The following is a 19,987-nucleotide window of genomic DNA, read 5'->3' on the forward strand; positions in this document are numbered from 1 at the left end:
ATGTATTGCACATGTATATGGAAAAGAATAGAAGGTTACAGTACGCTTTGGGTAGATACATGACATAATAGACCTTTTCAGGAGCCATCGGAAATGTTCGCAACATAATCACATGGACGTGAACGTCTTTACACGCCTGCGGAAATACACATAAACGCTCCTCAACTGCGTGCATTGATGCAACGCACAACTGGCGTAAGTGCGCGCCCATGAACTGCGTATGATGACCCATTTTTAAAAACTGGGTCATCACTTTGGAAAACTTTGGTATGAAAAGGTCTATTGGAAAGACTCCATCATTCGTGATGAGCCAGGTTATTTGGGGGTTTAAAGCAACAAGGACAAAAAATGAAGAGCCATCACCAAACAGTGGGAAGTTAGAATCAGAGTAATAATCATATCTCCTTCAATTCAACATCCTCTTGGAGGAGAATGTTACTATGGAAACCACAAAAGCCCAGGATGACCAAGGAATTCATATAAACAGTCTAATAAAATTCCACATGCTACATGAACGTAATATCTATAATTGGCTCGATTATTACTATATTACAAACTATATTTATCACATTAAAATTTCATTAATTTAACACTTCCTGTGCATAAAACTGTTTCAGTAATTTACAACCTGAAGTGAAAAAGTATTCTAAAATTATTCTTTGTTCCAAAAATTTCATGCGTAAAATATACGCAAGAAAATGCTATGCTATATGGTTACAAGTGCTACTCACTGTGTGTGTATTTTTTTTTCATTATTATTTGCATTCAAAGCATAAAAAATAAAATCTGAAATCATTTGCAAAATATTTACATAATTATTCTGAAAATATTTACATACCAATCTTGAAAATATGAATAAAAATGATGGAAATTATACATATATGTCATATTATGAACAAAATTACTTGTATGCCTGCCTCAAGTGTTCATTGTATTTTTACCTAATGTATTTATTTAAAACTATTTTACTTTGCAAAAAAAGTGAACATCTTGCTAAAGATATGGTAAAATCTTGCTTTGTATATCATTTGCATCCTACTAGTGACAAAGCTTCAGTTCAAATTCTATGAATTCTGATGTTAATTCCCAAGTCTGCTTTCAAAAAATCACTCCTCTTGCAGTAGTTGCTCAATCCAAGCAATCAAAATCCTCAATGCAATGTTTTTGAAATGTAACTTCATAAATACAAATGACCAATCACAGTAAACGACACAAAGTGGCCAATAACTATTCCACCAATCCTAATGATGGTTACATATGTCCATAATGTTATGTAGAAAAGTATCCAATCACAGTACACAACACAAAATGGCCAACCACCAATGATCCACCAATCACAAAGCTTCTTATATCAGTTGTATTCTGTTTGCGAAGCCACCTAGAGAATCACAAATAGGGCAATGGGAATTTGGTGAGGACAAAAGGTGGAATGAAAAATGGTGCAAAGAAATAAAACAAAAATGTGTGTGAATATCTGTTCTTACTACATTGATAATTTAAGAAATGATCCCTAAGCATATTGTGTATGCATAAAATTTCAAAATGCAATATTTAGACCATGTTTGTATTTCAAATTGATTTATCACAGCTTGAAAATATCAAAAGCTTTCTGAAAACCAACAAAACTGCAACTGCAGCATAAAAATGCTTGATTTTCATCGGTGATGATCCAAATTTAATATCATAGCTCACATTTGTTCCATTTATTACAGCAAATAGTAGGACTATTCTCAGTCTGATCAGCCATCAACTTTTCCAAAAGTGTTAATAATGAGCAGGTCACAATATCACAATTTGGCAAATATACGATAAATCAAAACAATAATTGCAACAATTAAGAGACGAATAAATTATATGAAGCTGAAATTAAGCAATTGTGTTAATATAGATATGACCAGTCACCATGTGCTGTAGAAGGATACTATAGAAAGGAATATAATATGCGGTAATTAATAAGCAAAACGACACCACCAAGAGCGCCCTCTCTGTTTAAAATGTGCACCTGGATTATTACCAGTAAAGGCATTATAAAGTGAATTTGTTGTAACTCTCAGTTACTAGTTTTACATTGTATCAATTAGTCCTTCTGAGGTTTTTTAGTTGTCAATTTAGTAAGAAAAAAGTTTTGGCAGGTATTGCGCCGGCAACTTTTGAATTAATTCAACTAATCTCTTCAATTTTGATGACACATCTCAGTTTATACCGCCCCTTGTCTCTGTTCATCTTTGTCCTTTATTCACTTTAAACAGAGAAAACATGACCAGTTTGGTTCTGAAAATCTGCTGTAACTGGAAACATTCCCAAGCACATTTTCCCACTGGGTTATTAATGCAAACATTGAGTGATCCAAGAATGTTTGACAAGAGTTGGATCACCCTATGTCTCTAAATACCCATCACCACAAGAATAATTGTGAACTACAAAATGGACACACAGAGAATTATGATGGCCTACACAGGGTGTTCAAAAAGTTCACTGATAAAGCTATCAATTAACTTGAGATCACCCTATGTACTACAACCCTTCACCCTGGGGGTTAGTCCTACAAGGCCCTGCAATAGCTGCCAGGTGTCATATTTCTGGATGTATACGCAATATAGAATGCAGAAATTATCAAATGTCTACAGGGCAGCTATTGCAGATAGGCCTTTTTCACACTTAACCTCTGGATTTAATTATTGTGCATTATAAAATTGTCCTTGGGCAGGAAAACCCTCCATGTGTCTTTGGCCCCTGAACATGTTTTAAAGCAAAACCTCCTATATAACCTGTTGGCAGTTTTGTTTTAAACATGTTCAGGGGCCAAAAGACACACAAGAGGTTTTTCCTGCCCAATGACGAAATGGTATTGTATGAGTAAACAATGTGAAAATTGGTTGATGAGATCAAGAAAGGGTGATCCTATAGGGAAATCGTGGTTGAAAGTGAGCTCATAAAAAAATTCTGGTAATATGTCAGTGGTAACCAACCCAAATTTGTTTCTAAAACTAAAAAGCAGTAAGCAATCACTTTTTTTATCAAATGAGTAAAAATCAATTTATATCAAACTTTATTTTCATGATCTCAAATCGATATTAAAGACAAACGATTATTTAGCTTGATCAGCATCACATATAAGCAAATGAAATATACATTCATTCAATTCAAATGGATCATTCAAAATCAGGGTGGACATATGATTCTTTTTCAATCTTTTATTTATTTTGACAAAAATGTTGGGTTACCAATGGCATATGCTACCACTAAACTGACAATATATTGCTCATTTACAAATAGTTGATCTATTATTTTCTTATTGGCAATTCTATTAATGAAATAATGCAGAAACTTTCCCCGGGGGGTGGGGGCACTCACATATATGGTCTGTACGCATGCGTGACCAAAAAAACAAGTAAAAAGGGGTGTTTTTTTAGGCACGGCAAGTTATGCGCGTAATGCATTTTATTTAGGGTCTAAAAAATGCTGATTTTCAAGAATAAGGGTAGTTTTCTGAAACTGAACAACTTGTTTAGGGTACCATTTCAAATTTTTGGTAAATTACAAGTCCAAAAAGGCACATTTTCTTCATTTTTACTAGCCAAAAACTCATTAGGGGATAAATTCTATATTAAATTACCTTATTAAGGGGTTAAATTTGCTGGTAGGGTAAAACTTGTTTAGGGAGTGTTTAAAAAAAATTGGTTACGCATGTGTACACTATCATACTTGAGTGGCCCCTCCTGGGAAACTTTCCTATACAACTCACTCCTCTTCTACACTAATAATTATTAAAGCATTATATTATATCTACATCAGCTCCCTAAGAGAAGCACACCACTTCTATTGGTTTAGTTGCTTGCAGGTTAATTTGGGCATTAATTAATATGCAGCATACAAATATGGGCATCATATATCCATGTAAGGCAGTACACACACCTTTTATGGACATGCAATGTCCATATTTGGTTAAAGCGGTAGTGCTCCAAATATGCACTGCAAACTACTAATCTAATAATGTACCAGCAGCCAAGTCCTTTAAGATAACCAACTTTTAAAATATAGAAACTAGATACAGTCCGACCTCTTTTATCCAGCCATGATGGGACTAAGAATTGGCCATGATGGGACTAAGCATCGGCCATGATGGGACTAAGCATAGGCCATGATGGGACTAAACATCGGCCATGATGGGACTAAGCATCGGCCATGATGGGACTAAGCATCGGCCATGATGGGACTAAGCATCGGCCATGATGGGACTAAACATCGGCCATGATGGGACTAAGCATCGGCCATGATGGGACTAAGCATCGGCCATGATGATGGGACTAAGCATCGGCCATGATGGGACTAAGCATCGGCCATGATAGGACTAAGCATGGGCCAGATGAAAATCTGGATAAGTGAATGTTTCTACTGAATGTCTGAAGTACAAATTATAGGAAAATTAAATATGGGGTAGTAACACTGAAAGATGGTATATTGCAACATAGATATGTCCTTCTTAGTACGTCGCAGCATGACATTAAGGTGTCCATGTACCGGGACATTAAAACGTGTTTCTTATGATGATCACATGTCCGGACAACAAAGAGATCCAGATAAAAGAGGTCCGGATGATGGAGATTGGACTGCAGTTTGACTAACCGTATTTATTAATGCATCAATATACTTCTCCAATTTATAAACAATCAGGAAAGTGATATTACAATCCAAAAGTTACAAAAAAAATATTAAAATCGTTTCAAATATCAAAAAGCTCACCAATATGCGATAAAATTTACTTTCACAATTTTTTTTTTCAGTGAAGCATTTTTTGGTCTACTATAAGGAGTTGGCTGAAAGCACTGCTAGGGCTATCCCAAATTTGCCTGTTAAAATAAGCATGAACATCCCTGTAGAAGTTAATAGAATCTCGCTCAACATTTTTTATAGAAAAAAAAGTACCTCAGAAACCATGCACTAGGCCTTGGCAATGTCTCACCTCACGCTGTGAGACATTGTAATCTAAACAGAAAGGTGGGTAATTCAGAGGGGGCGTGTTTGGTAAAAGTAAGAGTCTGCCACTGTGAGACATTGTAATCTACACAGAAAGGTGGGTAATTCAGAGGGGGGTGTGTTTGGTAAAAGTAAGAGTCTGCCGCTGTGAGACATTGTAACTTGAGAGATAGGTGGTTAATTCAAAGGGAGTGTGTTTGTTAAAAGTAAGTTATTAAATGGTGTGGAGGTTGAATAAGTGAATCAAGAGTGAAGTTTTGGAGAAAAATCTCCAAAAAGGAGGAAAGGTCAATAAAAGTATGAATTGATGTTTTTTTTTAGTAGAAAGGTGATATTTGAAGAATTGACGTTTTTTTTTAGTAGAAAGGTGATATCTGAAGGAGAAACTGTTTGACACAATTTGAAGGAAGAAATTTGAGGGTTGATTTCAAAAAGTAGTCAGCGTGAAATTGATAGGAGGTGAATCGATTAGTTCTCAAAAGGCCATGCACAGTTTCTTGGCACAAGCATATTGTAAAAAGTTCATTTAGTCAATCACATGATGCATTTTGATTTTTTCCCACAATGCATTTTGATGTTTACATTTTTTTTTTCAATTTTGACTCAAAAGAAGTTGTTAGTTGATTTGTAATTCAAAATGTTTGATGTATGTAGAAAGTAATTAATTATCGTGCAAATTATGATCAGAAATAATTGATAGTACAAACTCCCAAATGCATTATAGCAAACTTTGACTAAATAAACTCAAGAAGCTAAGGGGGAGAAAAAAATACAAAACAAGTTTAAAATTGTATATATATATATAAAAAAAAAAGAAGGAACAAAATATCATTAACATGAGCTAAACATATGATACCTCTCGCACACCGCGATTTTCTTTGGGCGTTTCCGCAGCTTGGCCCGGGCTAAGAAAGTTGGATGAATAGTTGTCATCTCCTCTCGTTTCCCGTTCTCTCTCTTGCGAAGGTACTCCATACGTTTCTGGTACCGAAGCTGTGTGTATGGGTGATAAACATAACGTCAGTGGTTATACTACTGTACAACCTAGCTACATACATACGGTACAAGTTGTAGGTAGTGTACTAAAAAAAAGCACTATCAGGTTTTTGTCTTTTTTTACTACATGGTGTACATGCTTAAAGTAAATCATACTCTACAAAAGCTTTTTTACTTTACACTATTCAGTTATTAATCATGTCAAACCTTTTGTTGTAGATTAGTCCGAGCCGTAACAAACAAACCAAAAAACAAACCAATAAAAAAGAGCTTTCTTCTCTCTCTATCAGGCTAGCATAACAACTATTAGTTACAACAAAATGCAACAAGTCGTGTGAAGTTCCAAAAATTTGACTGCAGTTGACGGATAGTAAACATGACCAGACAAGATTTTTAAAATGGTACAAAAAATGTCAGTAGCCCCAACATACGAGACAAAAAAATGGCGCCACCACTAGCGGCATTTCAAAATGTCAAAGACAGAACATTATCAGTCAACAGATGAGATTGTGTCACAAGACAAACCAGAAACATGACATACATTACCGACAAAAAATAGTTCAAAAAAATTTGCTTGAAGATGAGTCATCTCGTAATCAGACACTTGTACTAAAGTTTACCAAGCATAGAGAAGTCAGTCATCATTACTGATAAAAAAAGACATGCCCCAGCCATAAGAATCGCAGAGCGACAACGGAACATGTTGTCTTATATTTTGTAGAAAACGTACGCCCTCATGCAAGCTGAAAATAAAGCTCAAGGAAAGAAAAATGACGATTGACAGGTACAAAAACTACTAAATCTTGTTCTTTCTGTTTTTTTGCCATGCAAAGTGTAATCAGTATTTCAGTAGGCACAAGAAATTGTTAGTTAACGAAGCACCAATTGATAATTATGCAAATAAGGTTAGTATTCTATAAGCATGTACTCTCTCATAAAGCAGTCCTACTGCTGATTGGAAGTTTCAATTTTTTTTATTATTTCAATCAAGCAGTTTCATTGAGAGAATATTATACTCATAGTGCAAAGCAGTTGAGATGCAGAGAAACTTTTTAGTTACAAATTTCAGTTAAAACAATTTTGAGGTGTCGTTTGATGTTTTTGTGGAGGCAAAGTTGATATTTGTTTTTACTAGAAAATAAAGAGTCATCAGCCTTCTTGGAAACGGCCACAATTACATCTTCTGGGAAGAGACGAGTACAAAATCAGAACAAGATCAAAATAGCAATATTTCACAATTTTTTTCTGGGTATAATAGTCTATAAAGCACATAAAGACATATTTTTACACTGACAATTTGATAATAAATATTACCCAGTATATATTTGAAGATGTTATTATATTCTTGAAATTTCAAAGACTTTGGAATATTTGAATATATTGTAAAAAGCTTATATATAAAACAATAATTTTGAGAAAAATTCTGATTAAATGATATCAAACAAGATGATTATATGTTATAATTCTTGCATTTATAATATTATAGATTCAAAGATAATTAAGGAAATGATGAGTTGACGATAAATATGAATAGTACTGAAAATTAATTATATAGATACAGAAGATGGTTAACTAAGGAAGGGCGGAGTTGGGGTAGGAGCAAAACAAGGTTAAAAAATGGGCTATTCCAACCAAAATCCATACGCCCCCTACGGAAAACATGACTTTAATCACCCACACAGGGAGTGTGAATGTCAAACGGGGTTACCTGAATGGGTGACTCCATTTGAAATCTACACCCCCTGATGTGGGAGATGAAAATCTTGTCTTCCATAGGGGGTGTATGGATTTGAACTGGAACAGCCTAATGGAATAACAGAACAGAAGGAAGCTAAGAAATGAAATAGAAATAAAAGCATCCAATCAAGATCACGCCAGTCAAGATATCGTACTTTTTTGAAGCTTTCACTGAACATGCTGGCATAGGGTTCTTCGTTGATGTTCATGCCAGGATTTCTTTGCCACAGGTAATTGAAGTATACTTGTTCCTAGACACGCACGAAGTCAGTTTTTCAATCAGTAAAACGCAGGATAAACATGCAAGCATGCAACACAAATATACAAGGTGTGGTGAAAACATTGGTTAAGGTAGCAGTTGACTTACACAATATGTTGAATGATTTTGTCTGCTTTTTTTTTCTCAAAAGTTTTTCGTCCATTCAACAAACTTTTGCTGTGTTGATACTTTTTTTGATAAACCCTCCACCTATGACTAAAGATGCACTTCGAGTAAACACATTTTTGAAGTAATTTTGGTAATATTTTGGATGTCATATGTTCCATGTTACCTTCAATGAAGAAAATAATTTCTTCTATGTGCTAGTTGAAACATATCATAGATCTAGTCGACAGAAATGGAACAGTCAGACTCAAAATCAACACCATCATGTCTTTCGTAATAGCTCAATTAGCTCAATTTGTCCCATTTTTATAACAGAGAAAATCTTCCAGCATTCATTTTCAAACAAGTTTTAGTTTTAAGATTGCCCTTTTTGAATCCAGCAAGTATAAAAAATGTTTCCTCAAAACTATTCTAAAATATGTTTAAAAATGTCACCTGTAATGTGTGTTAACTATTATACAAATGATTGAAATATGTTTACTTTTATAACACTTGGACTTTGTGCTGAGATTTTAGTATTAAAATATCTGAAAATATTATAAACATCTTCTTTAAATAAAATAGAGAATATTCTTTAATTGTTGATGGGATTAGTTGCATAACCAGCAGGGGGTAGGAGCCCATTTTCCATTGAAGGGTTCCAATGGGGTGGGGGCCCCAACCCCATTTGGCCCCAGCAGATTTTTTAGTTCTGAGGTCACTGAGTGGAACGGATATCAGGGGTGTGAGAGCTCGGATTTAAATCTAAATTCAGATTTTTTTTTTCATTTTCATTTTAACCTCTTTTTCTGTTACACATGGGCTATTTCAGAAAATAAGTGCGTACAGTAATTTTTTAATAAATGAAATGCGGATATCCAGGTTTGCTTCTTGATAAGGACCAGAATTATCCCAGTTGCCAATGTTACTGGAAAAAGCTTGGAAATGCAATAAAATGTATATAACATAACAGAATTGTCTGAAATGAGCCCTTCAAAGTTTTGGCAACTATTTTTGCTGGATTTTTCTGTATTTACACACTTTGAAAGTCCTCTATAAGGGGGTGTATAGTCAGAATAGTCACTGGAATAGTCAGTGGCGGCACCAGGAATTTTACGGGGGAGGGGACATGGGGGGGGGGCAAAGTGAATTTCAGGGGCGAAATCGACAAATTTTGCGCAAAATTGACGTAAAAAGTGGAAATTTAAGTAATTTGGGGTTTTTGCCTCAAAACTGGGGGGGGGGGGAGAAAAATATTGCCCCCCCCCCTCCGGTAGCGCCGCCACTAGGAATAGTCCCTTGCTCTACTCTGTATCTGCAGGTGTAGTAATGATTTAAACAAATGGCAGGTTTGTCGAAGAATTTCATCGTTTTAAGGAAACATTTAAAATACAATGTTAAATTTGTGCACATGCTGCAGGTGATAGGTTAGTTAGTCAGGCACTGCAACAAATTATCAGGGAAAAAATGAATAAAAATGGCAACAATTTGATTGCAATATTGTGAATTATTCAAAGTTATATATTTGTGCCTGAAAGTAAAGGATGATAAATAAGATTTATGGAATTAAAATGCTAAAAAAGTTTGGTTTTATGAATAGTAAACAAAATTGTAAAAAAAATTATTAAACTGAAAAGAATTTGTTTTCATATCGTTTATGGAGATTATTTGCATTTGACAACAAAATTTGCGTATATTTTGCAATCTTTTCTTTCTTTTGTTGGATGTAGTTTGGGGCTAAATTTTTGTTTTCACTTTATGTGCTACATATTTTTAAGGCATGATATGCATATTTAAGACTGTTTGCTTTTGGTTAAGGGATCGGATATCAATGTTTGCACAGTATTTTTTGTGGGACATGAGTGCACATCAGACATAATGAATTGCATTCTGAATATAAGGAATATCCTGATGATATCAAGTAATTTTGATTTTTGAAAATTGGCGATATAAAACACATTTATGGCAAATTATTAAAAATTGATATATTATTAATTTTTCATAATTTAACAGTCCTCGAAGTAAAATTTATTTAAATCTACTAATATGTAGCTGGGAGGAAAAGCTGACGATCATTTGAAAATTTTGACCTATCATATTGAAGATACACATTTTCCCCCAAAATTAAGTAAATATCATTAGATTTATAAATTATTAAATATAAATTTTTAATAATTTGCCATAAATTTGTATTATATCGCGAATTTCAAAAACCAAAAATCAGAAGGACATTCTTCATATTCAGAATGCAATTCGATATGTCTGATATGCTCTCAGGCCCCACATTAAATACTGTGCAAAGGTGGGTGACCGACCCTTAAATGCATAACAATAATTTGCAGGGTTAGTTAGTTAGCAACAATTCAATAAAAATAGAGCAAACAATGAAGTGATGTTTTAATTTCAAAATTGCATGATTTTGTGCTTGATTTGATAGTGAAATAGCATATTTAATACCTGTATGTTGCCATGGAAATTATACAACCCCGAATAAATCAACACACTTGGAGAAAAATAAGCAACGTACGGAGACGAAATAAACATGACAATGGATATCAACATGCGCGCACACACCCCCACCCCCATTTGTTGAAGACCTATGCACATATGCACCATCCACACACACCCACTTGCTCATGCCACACCCCCCCCACATACACCCAAATGATTTAAATAAAACATGTCTTCATATACACCAATCCGAGAAGCGTTTACTGTATTTGGCCCTCTATTGACGGAACCACAATTGTACCAGTGCGGGAGATTTAATTTGTTCAATCAATTCATGGCCGTGTATTGAAAATTACTGTTGTGTACAATTCTGTATAGCACACAAGTAATTGATTGAACCCCCGACCTTGGGACACCGCAGTTTTACGTCGGGGACACCGCAGGAATGGCCTAGTCGGATTGGTGTATAGTTTAGAAAAAAATAATTGGTTTGCTTGCAAAACACACAAAAGGCTAATTTGGGATTTTCTTTTTTATATAGTGCTTACAAAAAATGTGATTTTCTCCAAAATTGTTGTTTTCACACTAAATCTGTGTTTACAATTAGATTCCTTGACAAATTTTCCTTTCCAAAAATGTATTCTTTTATAAATTTTGAATGAATAATTACGAAGTTACAGCACTTTTAATTAATGCATTTATGAGAGTGCAACCCACATAAGCCGGTTTGGTTTTAAAACATTGCTCTTTCCCTCTCTCAAACACACCCCACCTCACACACACACCCAACTTTCCTGCAATTGCGCAAACATGAACAAACTCCAATAATAATTCTTGATTCCAACACCTCCTGCACTGAATTTAAGAAAGCGAAACAGACGGCAAACAGAGACTAGAAACACTCCATCTTCAAATGTCTCAAAATAAGCCATAATCACACAAAAAAACAAGACAATAATGACATGCTACATACAAAATACAAGCATTATTTGAGCTCCAAAAATTCAAAATCTCTCTATTTTCAAGACAATGGGAATGACAGGCATAAAGTAGGGAACTGTCTGTGGAATAAGAGTAGAGGGTGTGTCGTGCGATACCATGTGGCGGTGTGATGCGACATCATCCAAGTGGCACAGTTCATGCTCCACTGGAAAGCATTGGCACATAATTTTGCAGTCCTCTATATAGAAAAGAGCATTTGATTGTGTGTTTACAGGGAGCTGGTCATGGTGGAAAGGATGATTTTGTTTGGTAAGGTAAAAAAAATAGAGAAATGGTGGATTTTGGATGAGAAAATAATGGGTGTTTTCGTATGGCAGCATGGTGTACAGTCAACTGCAACTCAAATGGGAAGAATAGACGGATGAGGTAAAGAAGAAAGAAGAAATATAAATCCACTGCAATCCAAATCAGGGATTAGTTAGTTAATTATTATTTTAGTACTTCTTGGAACAATAAAAATCTAGTTGCCTAACTTTGGTACTATCGCTGCTCAATTTAGAGGGTAGTTCAAATTTGATTGATGATCAGACTTCTGATGAACCACAACAAAAATCCAGTTGCCTGAATTTTGTACTATTACTGCTCAATTAGGCAACAGTTGCCTTAGGTTAGGTGTTATGCCCAACTTGTATTGTTTAAAAAGGAGAGACCATCTAATCATAAGTTTGTCTCTTATTTTTACTTTATTTTTTTTTCTTCAAAATTATATCCGAAACAATCATAAACCTTAATTTTTAATCCAATATTTTAAGGTTCTTTTTTGTTTCTTTTTTGTTGAGTGGTCCAGAAAATTTTCTCAAAAAAAACCCCAAAATAACTAACAAACAAATCACCAAAATAAATGACTTTTTTTTTGTTTAAAAGCTCAAACATTATTGTCTATTTTCGACTTTGTTAAATATGAGCAGCAACAATTCTTCATTTTATTTTTAAAAAAACCTATATTAGTACAAAAATTGTTCCACACACACGTGATGGCTAATCTAGTAACCCTTCTGTGCATTATATAAACCAAAAAAAATCTTAAAATTATTTACGATAACTTCTTGCAACTGAATAATCAAGCATGCAAATTAAGGTGGGGGAAGACAAAAAGGAAAACGGTGATGACCATTATTGATCAAGTATCAATTCTTATTTACTTATTGATTAATTGAAGAAAAAAAAAGCGACTGTTTTTAAAGTAGATATAGATTGTTTTTTTATGCAAATCAATACACTTTAAATACAGACTATTTTATAAGGCATTCACTAAGTAATACAGGTGTACATGTATATTTTATCGAGTATAATGAGATAGAGACAGATAAAGAACCAGGCACTGAAAGGTTCTAACTAAAATTAAAATACTCAACGGATTTGGTATCCACCTGACGGTCACGGTGAACAAGCAAAATAGTTAAGAATGACTTAAATCAATACCAACTTAAACCATAATGAGTTATTCCGTTTAATATCCACACTACCCCTGTTCAAGAAATATCTTCCACAGGGGGAGTACAAATTTCAAATGGAATTAACATCTCCGTTTGAAACTCATTCTCTCTCTGTGGATGATTCCAGTTGAATCTTTCTCAGAGGGTGTATGATATTAGAATAGAGCTGCCTAAAGTGTTCATTCCATTTGAAATTCATACTCCCCCTGTGGTAAATATTTCCAAACTCTTCCACAGGGGTAGTGTGGATTTAAATAGAATAGCCCAATTGGTGATAAGGACATATCACTAAAAATATGATGATAACAAATGTTTACATGTTGCAATGATGAATCATTAATAACAGTAAAATAGGCAACAACTCTAAAGACTATCCTTGCAATGGAATGATTTAAAAAAACCAAAAATACGCATTTTGACAAACTTGTCATGATTTTTTGACACTTGCAATGTTTTGATGCAATAGAAAGTGCGGGTAAAATGATTTCTTGCAATGGATTGTGTCTCAAACATATTTGAGCCGTGATTACCTTGCGATGAAATTTAGATGCTTGCGATGGATGAAGTTTTTTGATACATTTATCGGAAAAATGATTATCTTTATGCAATATTGAATAAAGTGCAAAATATTTCAGATTCATGCAGTCTAAAATTCCAATCCGATACTATTGATTGTTCAATTTCACCTTTGAAATTCATATATGAAAATAATAATAAAGTTTTAATAGGTATAGCCTTTATAGAATTACCTCGTATAATCATAGCACGATAATCGCCAATAACAAATTCTCTGCTACACTGTATTGTAACTATGTTTTACGTTACACTTACACATAACGTTGCTACCTACCGTTCTAGCATGACCGTCACGCTGTAACTTTGCCTTATACTCCCTCCAAGTCTCATAAATCAACAATGCTGCATAGATTTTCCCTACTGTTAGTTTTTCTCCAATGAGTTCTGCGATAGAGACAAATTCATGTTAGTATTACAGTGAAAATTGGGACGTAAATCTTATGTTCAACTTTCACACCCAAATCTACCCCAAGCCCAAATTATCCTGAAGAAACACAAAACTTTTTCATATTTCTCTGCAATTGATCAAACAAATACACAAACAAACAAACAAACAAAAACAGACACACAAAAAACATGATAAATCCCATGTCATCATCTTCATATGGGATATACCAGCTGAAAACCAGGGACTGTCTTTTGGAATTTGTTGGAGAGCATTAAACAGCTCTTCTGGAGGCTTCAAGGAGAGCTGTTTAGAGCATTTACAATAGAATGTAAGGAGAGAATGGTCAAGGATAGCTAAAAATCACTCTCCTATATCAGATTGCTCTCACTCTCCTCAAAAGGCAGTCCCCTGCAAAATTGTGCATATTGCTACTTACCACTATCAGGGGGTACTAGTAGATCCAGTTTTTGAGGACCAAGTGTAGGCCAGAAGACTTTGACTGCTTCCCTTAATTCTTTGTCATGGCGATCCCTGTCAGCAACTACAGGAGGTGAACACACACACAGACAAACATTATCACCTTGAATAAGTTCATCAGGACTGTTGGATATCATACTATTGGTAAATTACGTTTTACAAGTCCAATAACTTACTCACGTTTTAGATGTTTCATCTTCCGATCGGATCTATCTATCATGACTAGCTGTACTGTGAAATTTTGTTTTTCATCACAATTTGAAATACAAGTTACTGAAAATATTCACACACACACCCCCACACACAAATTATGGAATAAAAGATTTATAACAAGAAATCCCTTTAAAATGTCAAGACTGGCACTTACCGGTTCCTATTTTGATATCTAGAGCAGTTCTAATAAGGGCCATGAGGGTCGTGGTAAAATTGACCGTCTTGTCATCTGCTACCGGCATGTTCATACGAATCAGCCTCTTGTACGCTATCCTGTAGGGGCAATTACGCCCAAAGCCTACAGGAGGCTCCATAGTTCTTAGCATTTCATACATGTCCTTATAGTTAAGTCTTCCACTGTGAAAAAAAGCGGTGGATAGTAATAACAGGTGGTGATGATGGTGAAGAAAGAAGAGGGGGCTTACCATCTAAGTGATAAGCTAGAAACCTATTTAATTGGCAAAAGTATACTTTATTGCTTACTCCAGCAATGATTTGATTTTAATTGGGCATTTTGCCATTACAACAACTGCATAGTAGGGGTTTGAGTGTCACTTTTTTGGCTAATTTCCTCTTTTTTTGCTTCCATAATTTACAGATTTTCATTTAATTTTAGCCCATATTTGGCATTTTTACCCTGACTTCAATAAGTTTTTCAGCTATTTTTTGTTGTAATTTTCCTTTTGATCTGTGGCCTTCTCAAACCCCTGTGCATAAGCACTTTTGCAGCAGTGAAAAAGTGAAGCAGAGCTAGATAATGGATAACATAGCATTTAGCATGGCCTTAAAAATAAAAAATAAAATAAATGTAGATATTTATATCGCGCTTTATGCCGTAAACAGCCTCAAAGCGCTTTCCATTTATTCCCAACCACGTGACAAATGGCTTCATCAGTACAACGACTTGACTTTTCCCATTGCACCTGGGTGGGGTGAGGCAAGCGTGACAAAGCCTGCCCAATCAACCCATGCGGCAAGCTCTCAGATTAAAGTCAAGGCCGTTGAGCCACCGTGCCTTAACTAATCTCTTTCCACCCATTGACAACTCAAGGATTCTTTTCTGGAGGGGGTAGGCAAAGTGAAATCAAGCAGGGGTAAACATTGAAAAATTTGCCTTGAATGGGCTATTCCATTTAAAATCCACACTACCACTGTGAAGATTTAGCTGAAGTCTTCCACAGAGGGAGTATGAGTTTTGAATAGAACAGACAAATTGGGTACCTTCCATTTGAGTACTCACTCCAGTTATGGAAGATATAGGTAAAGCCATAACACAGAATATGGGTTTCAAAATGATTAACCCTGAATTACATTTGAGAAACATACTCCCCCTGTGGAAGATATTTCCAAAATCTTTTACAGGGGTAGTGTGGATTTCAACTGGAATAGCCCAAGTTTTGCATTTTTTGTCCAAAATAGTGGTAGTTTTAATTTCAGTACAATTTTGCATTTTTCATCCAAAATAAGCAGGATTTTTGTGACATTTTGTTCTGAGGGGAGAACATAAGGGTACAAATTTAGAGAGCAAATTCAATTTAGAGAGCAAATTCCCCCAACCCATTCCCCCTTCGGCACTGCCACTAGCCACTATTTTACTTTTTTTAAATTTCCAGCCTGTTGCCATCGAGGTTCAACTTACGTGCCATTGGGTTCGAAATCTCCCCACACTCGAACATATTCGTCCAAGTGATGAGCCCCAAGAATGGATGCATCTCTAGTTAAATAATCAAAATTATCCATAATGACAGCTACGAACAAATTCAACATCTGAAAGACAAAAACAATGATTAGGCATTCAAAAAATGAGTGTAAGCATTTTTATTCCATTTTCACAAAATATGTAAAATTGTCCTTGAGTTTACTGTATTTCTTAAGCATAACAGGAATACAACATTTTTATTGTAATATTATTTTGAAAATCAAATTCTGATATGTGACCTGCTACCACAAAATGAGTATAAAGTTGCAATTTGGTAGTTTCAAGACATCTGGTTGACTGAGTTGAAGCCTGTACAAGCCAATATGTGTGCATTATAGGTGTAGATCCCGGGGATAGGGGGGATAAATCCCCCAATATTTTGCCAGGGAGATGGTCTATACAATCATTCCCCCCCAATGTTAATGCCTGTTTGTGGATTTCTGACCAAATTAACCTCATATTTGGTCATTTTAGCCCCCAAAGTGCAAATTTGTGTGCGCTTCATGCTAATTTATTCGACTTTTACACCATATTTTATCAGTTTAGCTTCAATATGGCAAAATTTTGCGTGTGCATTTGTACCATAAATTTATTCTGTTGCCAATAACAAATAAGGTGCTGGATTCAATATACTTCAAGAATTATTTTCCAACCCCATCCCACAATGTGCCCCCATTCACAAAGGACATCTAGGCATACTATTGGCTTGAACAGATGTATGTGTGAAACAAAGAACACCAATGCAGTAGCCAGGGCATTTCTAATATGTTTCCACATTGTTTTGGCATGTCCATGCCTTTAGAATCAAGGTGAACAAAAAATATGATTGACCCCAATAGGGAAGTATCAGCAGATAGTTTAAAACATCTTGGGTTACATTCAAAGGCAGAAATAGCAGTCATGATACCACATTTTTTTCTCATTTTTATCCCAATTTCTCCCTCCCTCACCCCTCATTATCAAGCCATTTCAGAAAGTTATTGGCCCATTATGGGAATTTAAATATTCAACAGGGGAAAGATTCCCAAGAAATATCATTTCCCAGTTTGGAGTTTTTCCTCAGATACTAAAGACAATATGGAAAACCAAACATTTTAGGTTAAATTTTGCAGACAACATTTTTCTCAATTCTCATCCCCCCATATAATTTTAGCATAAGAAATATTTTTCTTTAGTGGGGGGTGCTATTAATTTCTGGAATAGCCCAATGTCAATACTCTTAACCCAATGAAGTAAACTTACCAGGAAAGAACATAGAAAAATGAAGCTAACAAAGTAGAAGTACGAAAAAAGTGAGCCACATTCGCCCTCTCCCATGCCCGTGCCTTCGGCACAGTCAGCAGGGCTTAGACACGAGAGCATAATTTGTTGCCAACTCTCTCCTGTGGCACATCTGAAAATCAAAGAACCCGGGAAAACACAATTAGAATCTGTGAATCTATGTGTGGATCGTACATTGGTAAATTGGGCCATTCCAATTGAAATCTACCATCCCCCTGTGGAAAATTTAAAAGTCTCCCACAGAGGGAGTATGTTTTTCAAATGGAATTGCCTACTGTATATGACTTTACCTATATCTTCCACAACTGGGCCAAGTATTTCAAATGGATGTTACCCAATTGAATATTCTATTTGAAACCCATACTCCCTCTGTGAAAGACTTTAGCTAGATCTTCCACATGGGAGGGTGGATTTCAAACGGAATACTCCATATGTATATTGTTCATGGTAATTTCACGCATTCAACAGCGAACGAGCCCACTGGACAAAATGATGATGTAATAACTGATAGCATATGGTAATTTTTAATGAAATTTTGGAATAAAAAAAATGCTGTGTTCACACTGGTGTAAGGACTGGCATGTGTTTTAAAGAAAATTATTTTTTTTAGATATCAAAATTATTTGGCAACACAACTGTGTCCAATAATAGTACTCTAAATAGAAATTGTGCCAATCATTGCAGACTGTACGGTAAGCTCTTTGCACATCATACAAGCCAGTGCGACACTCTGGCAATCAATCAATCAATGACAATCAATCATAAATCAATCAATCAATCAATACATACATATTCAAACAAAAAAAACACTGTTTTGAATAATTATGTAGCAACCAAAAAACGGAAATTTCGAATTCCATAAAAATTAAAAGTGAAATCTTCAACTAAAAAATGTTTTGCAGTGCCATATGAACAATGTGTGTGTTTTTTTTGAGTGAGAATTACCATGACATGCATTTATAATTTACATTACATGAAATGTACAAGGCTATGCAACAATTTGGTACCAGTGGCAGCAGCAGCATATTATCTTTTTAGGAGGGGGTAATTTTTAAGGGATCCAAAAATTTGACAAAATTTGGCATTTTGTCTTTTTTTCTTATTTTGACTAGGGACATCTCCCAAGATTGGGGGTGAAATGCCCCAATATCCCCCTCCCCGGGGCTGCTACTGTTTGGTGGCCATCTGCAGGAGAAAGAGATGCACAACAATTTCTGGCAATAAAATAGCCAAGAAATACCTTGTATCTCTTAATATGCTCTCCTACTTTTGGCTATTGGGGGCATGCTGTTCTGGTGCGTAAACCCACCATAATAGATTGTCACGAATGGAGAATGAGTGTACCTCAGATACTTATCGGACAAATGAATAAAATCAAATAAATATTGGCGTCTTTAAGCTTGAATGTTACACAAGTAGCAAGTGCATTTTGTTTGTAACACACTCTGTGAGCGATATTATTATTATTATTATTCGCTGGCATAGTGCATGACGTTAGAATATGACCGCTGCTAGGTTAACTGGATCACGCTTTTTTGTTACGAACCACTGATCGAAATGATCACAACACGAAGCCTATGGCATATCATAATTCGGCACAGGTGTATGAGCCTAGGCTTGAACCAGTAACCAATGGTTACTAACGTGCATTACGGCAGCAAAATTGAGTGCTATCGCCATTACAACCAAGCTCAAGCATGCACTATAAATTGAGGTTAATTGCGCGCAACTCGAAATAATCTGTAGGTTCACTATTTTACCCTCCCACGAGTGACACATAAACATGGCGAGTTAATCTGTGTGGGTACACCAAATAGGCTATTCTTTTAAAATCCATACACCCCCTATGAAAGTCAGGACCTTAATCTTCGCCATAGGGAGTGCATGTAGATTTCAAATGGAATCACCCATTCAGGTAATCCAATTTGAAATTCACAAATCCATGTGGGAGATTGAGGTCATGTCTTCCATAGGGTGTATGGATTTCAACTGGAATAGCGTCATATAACATGTGGAACGTTTTAGAAAGGTTAACCTACTATATGGGGGGGGAGTGCTTAGGAAATCCTCCTTCTATACCTCATTGTTGCACTGCCTTTCTATGGTATCATATATACATAAACTGCCATCACCATTCCTTTACAACATATTAACTTTGATACTGGAATGTGCCTGGAATTTATACTACAGTACATTGGAAACAGGTACTCTATTTCTGAGGGGAGGGGCAAATATTCTAAAACACACATACAACAATGTCAAATTCAGTTCAAACTGTAGATAGAATTATGGGACTTATAATGGCAATTTTATTTGTGCCATGTGAATATCGTTGTCGGATGTAAGCAATGAAATGTATGGCAGCCATGATTAGAAATGTAGTAATTTGC

At 35.3% G+C, this 19,987-nt stretch overlaps 1 protein-coding gene across 29 annotated transcripts in view; it reads right to left on the reverse strand.

The window, feature by feature from the left end:
• Nucleotides 1-19,987, reverse strand: part of LOC140136902 (voltage-dependent calcium channel type A subunit alpha-1-like) — a 471,089-nt gene that overhangs the window by 20,140 nt on the left and 430,962 nt on the right. For 23 of the 29 annotated variants that reach the window (XM_072158531.1, XM_072158544.1, XM_072158537.1 and 20 more), the window contains 6 exons: nt 17,559-17,709; nt 16,257-16,384; nt 14,772-14,974; nt 14,364-14,468; nt 13,814-13,923; nt 5,834-5,970 (listed from right to left, as the gene is read on the reverse strand). In XM_072158531.1, the coding sequence (XP_072014632.1) occupies nt 5,834-5,970; nt 13,814-13,923; nt 14,364-14,468; nt 14,772-14,974; nt 16,257-16,384; nt 17,559-17,709 (834 nt within the window). Of the gene's footprint in view, nt 1-894; nt 1,379-5,833; nt 5,971-12,564; nt 12,580-12,882; nt 12,898-13,813; nt 13,924-14,363; nt 14,469-14,771; nt 14,975-16,256; nt 16,385-17,558; nt 17,710-19,987 lie in introns of those variants that run through there. The other 6 variants (XM_072158543.1, XM_072158540.1, XM_072158545.1 and 3 more) reach the window with 4 other exon arrangements.

Source organism: Amphiura filiformis, chromosome 17 (assembly GCF_039555335.1).
Source record: "Amphiura filiformis chromosome 17, Afil_fr2py, whole genome shotgun sequence".
Classification (NCBI taxonomy): domain Eukaryota; kingdom Metazoa; phylum Echinodermata; class Ophiuroidea; order Amphilepidida; family Amphiuridae; genus Amphiura; species Amphiura filiformis.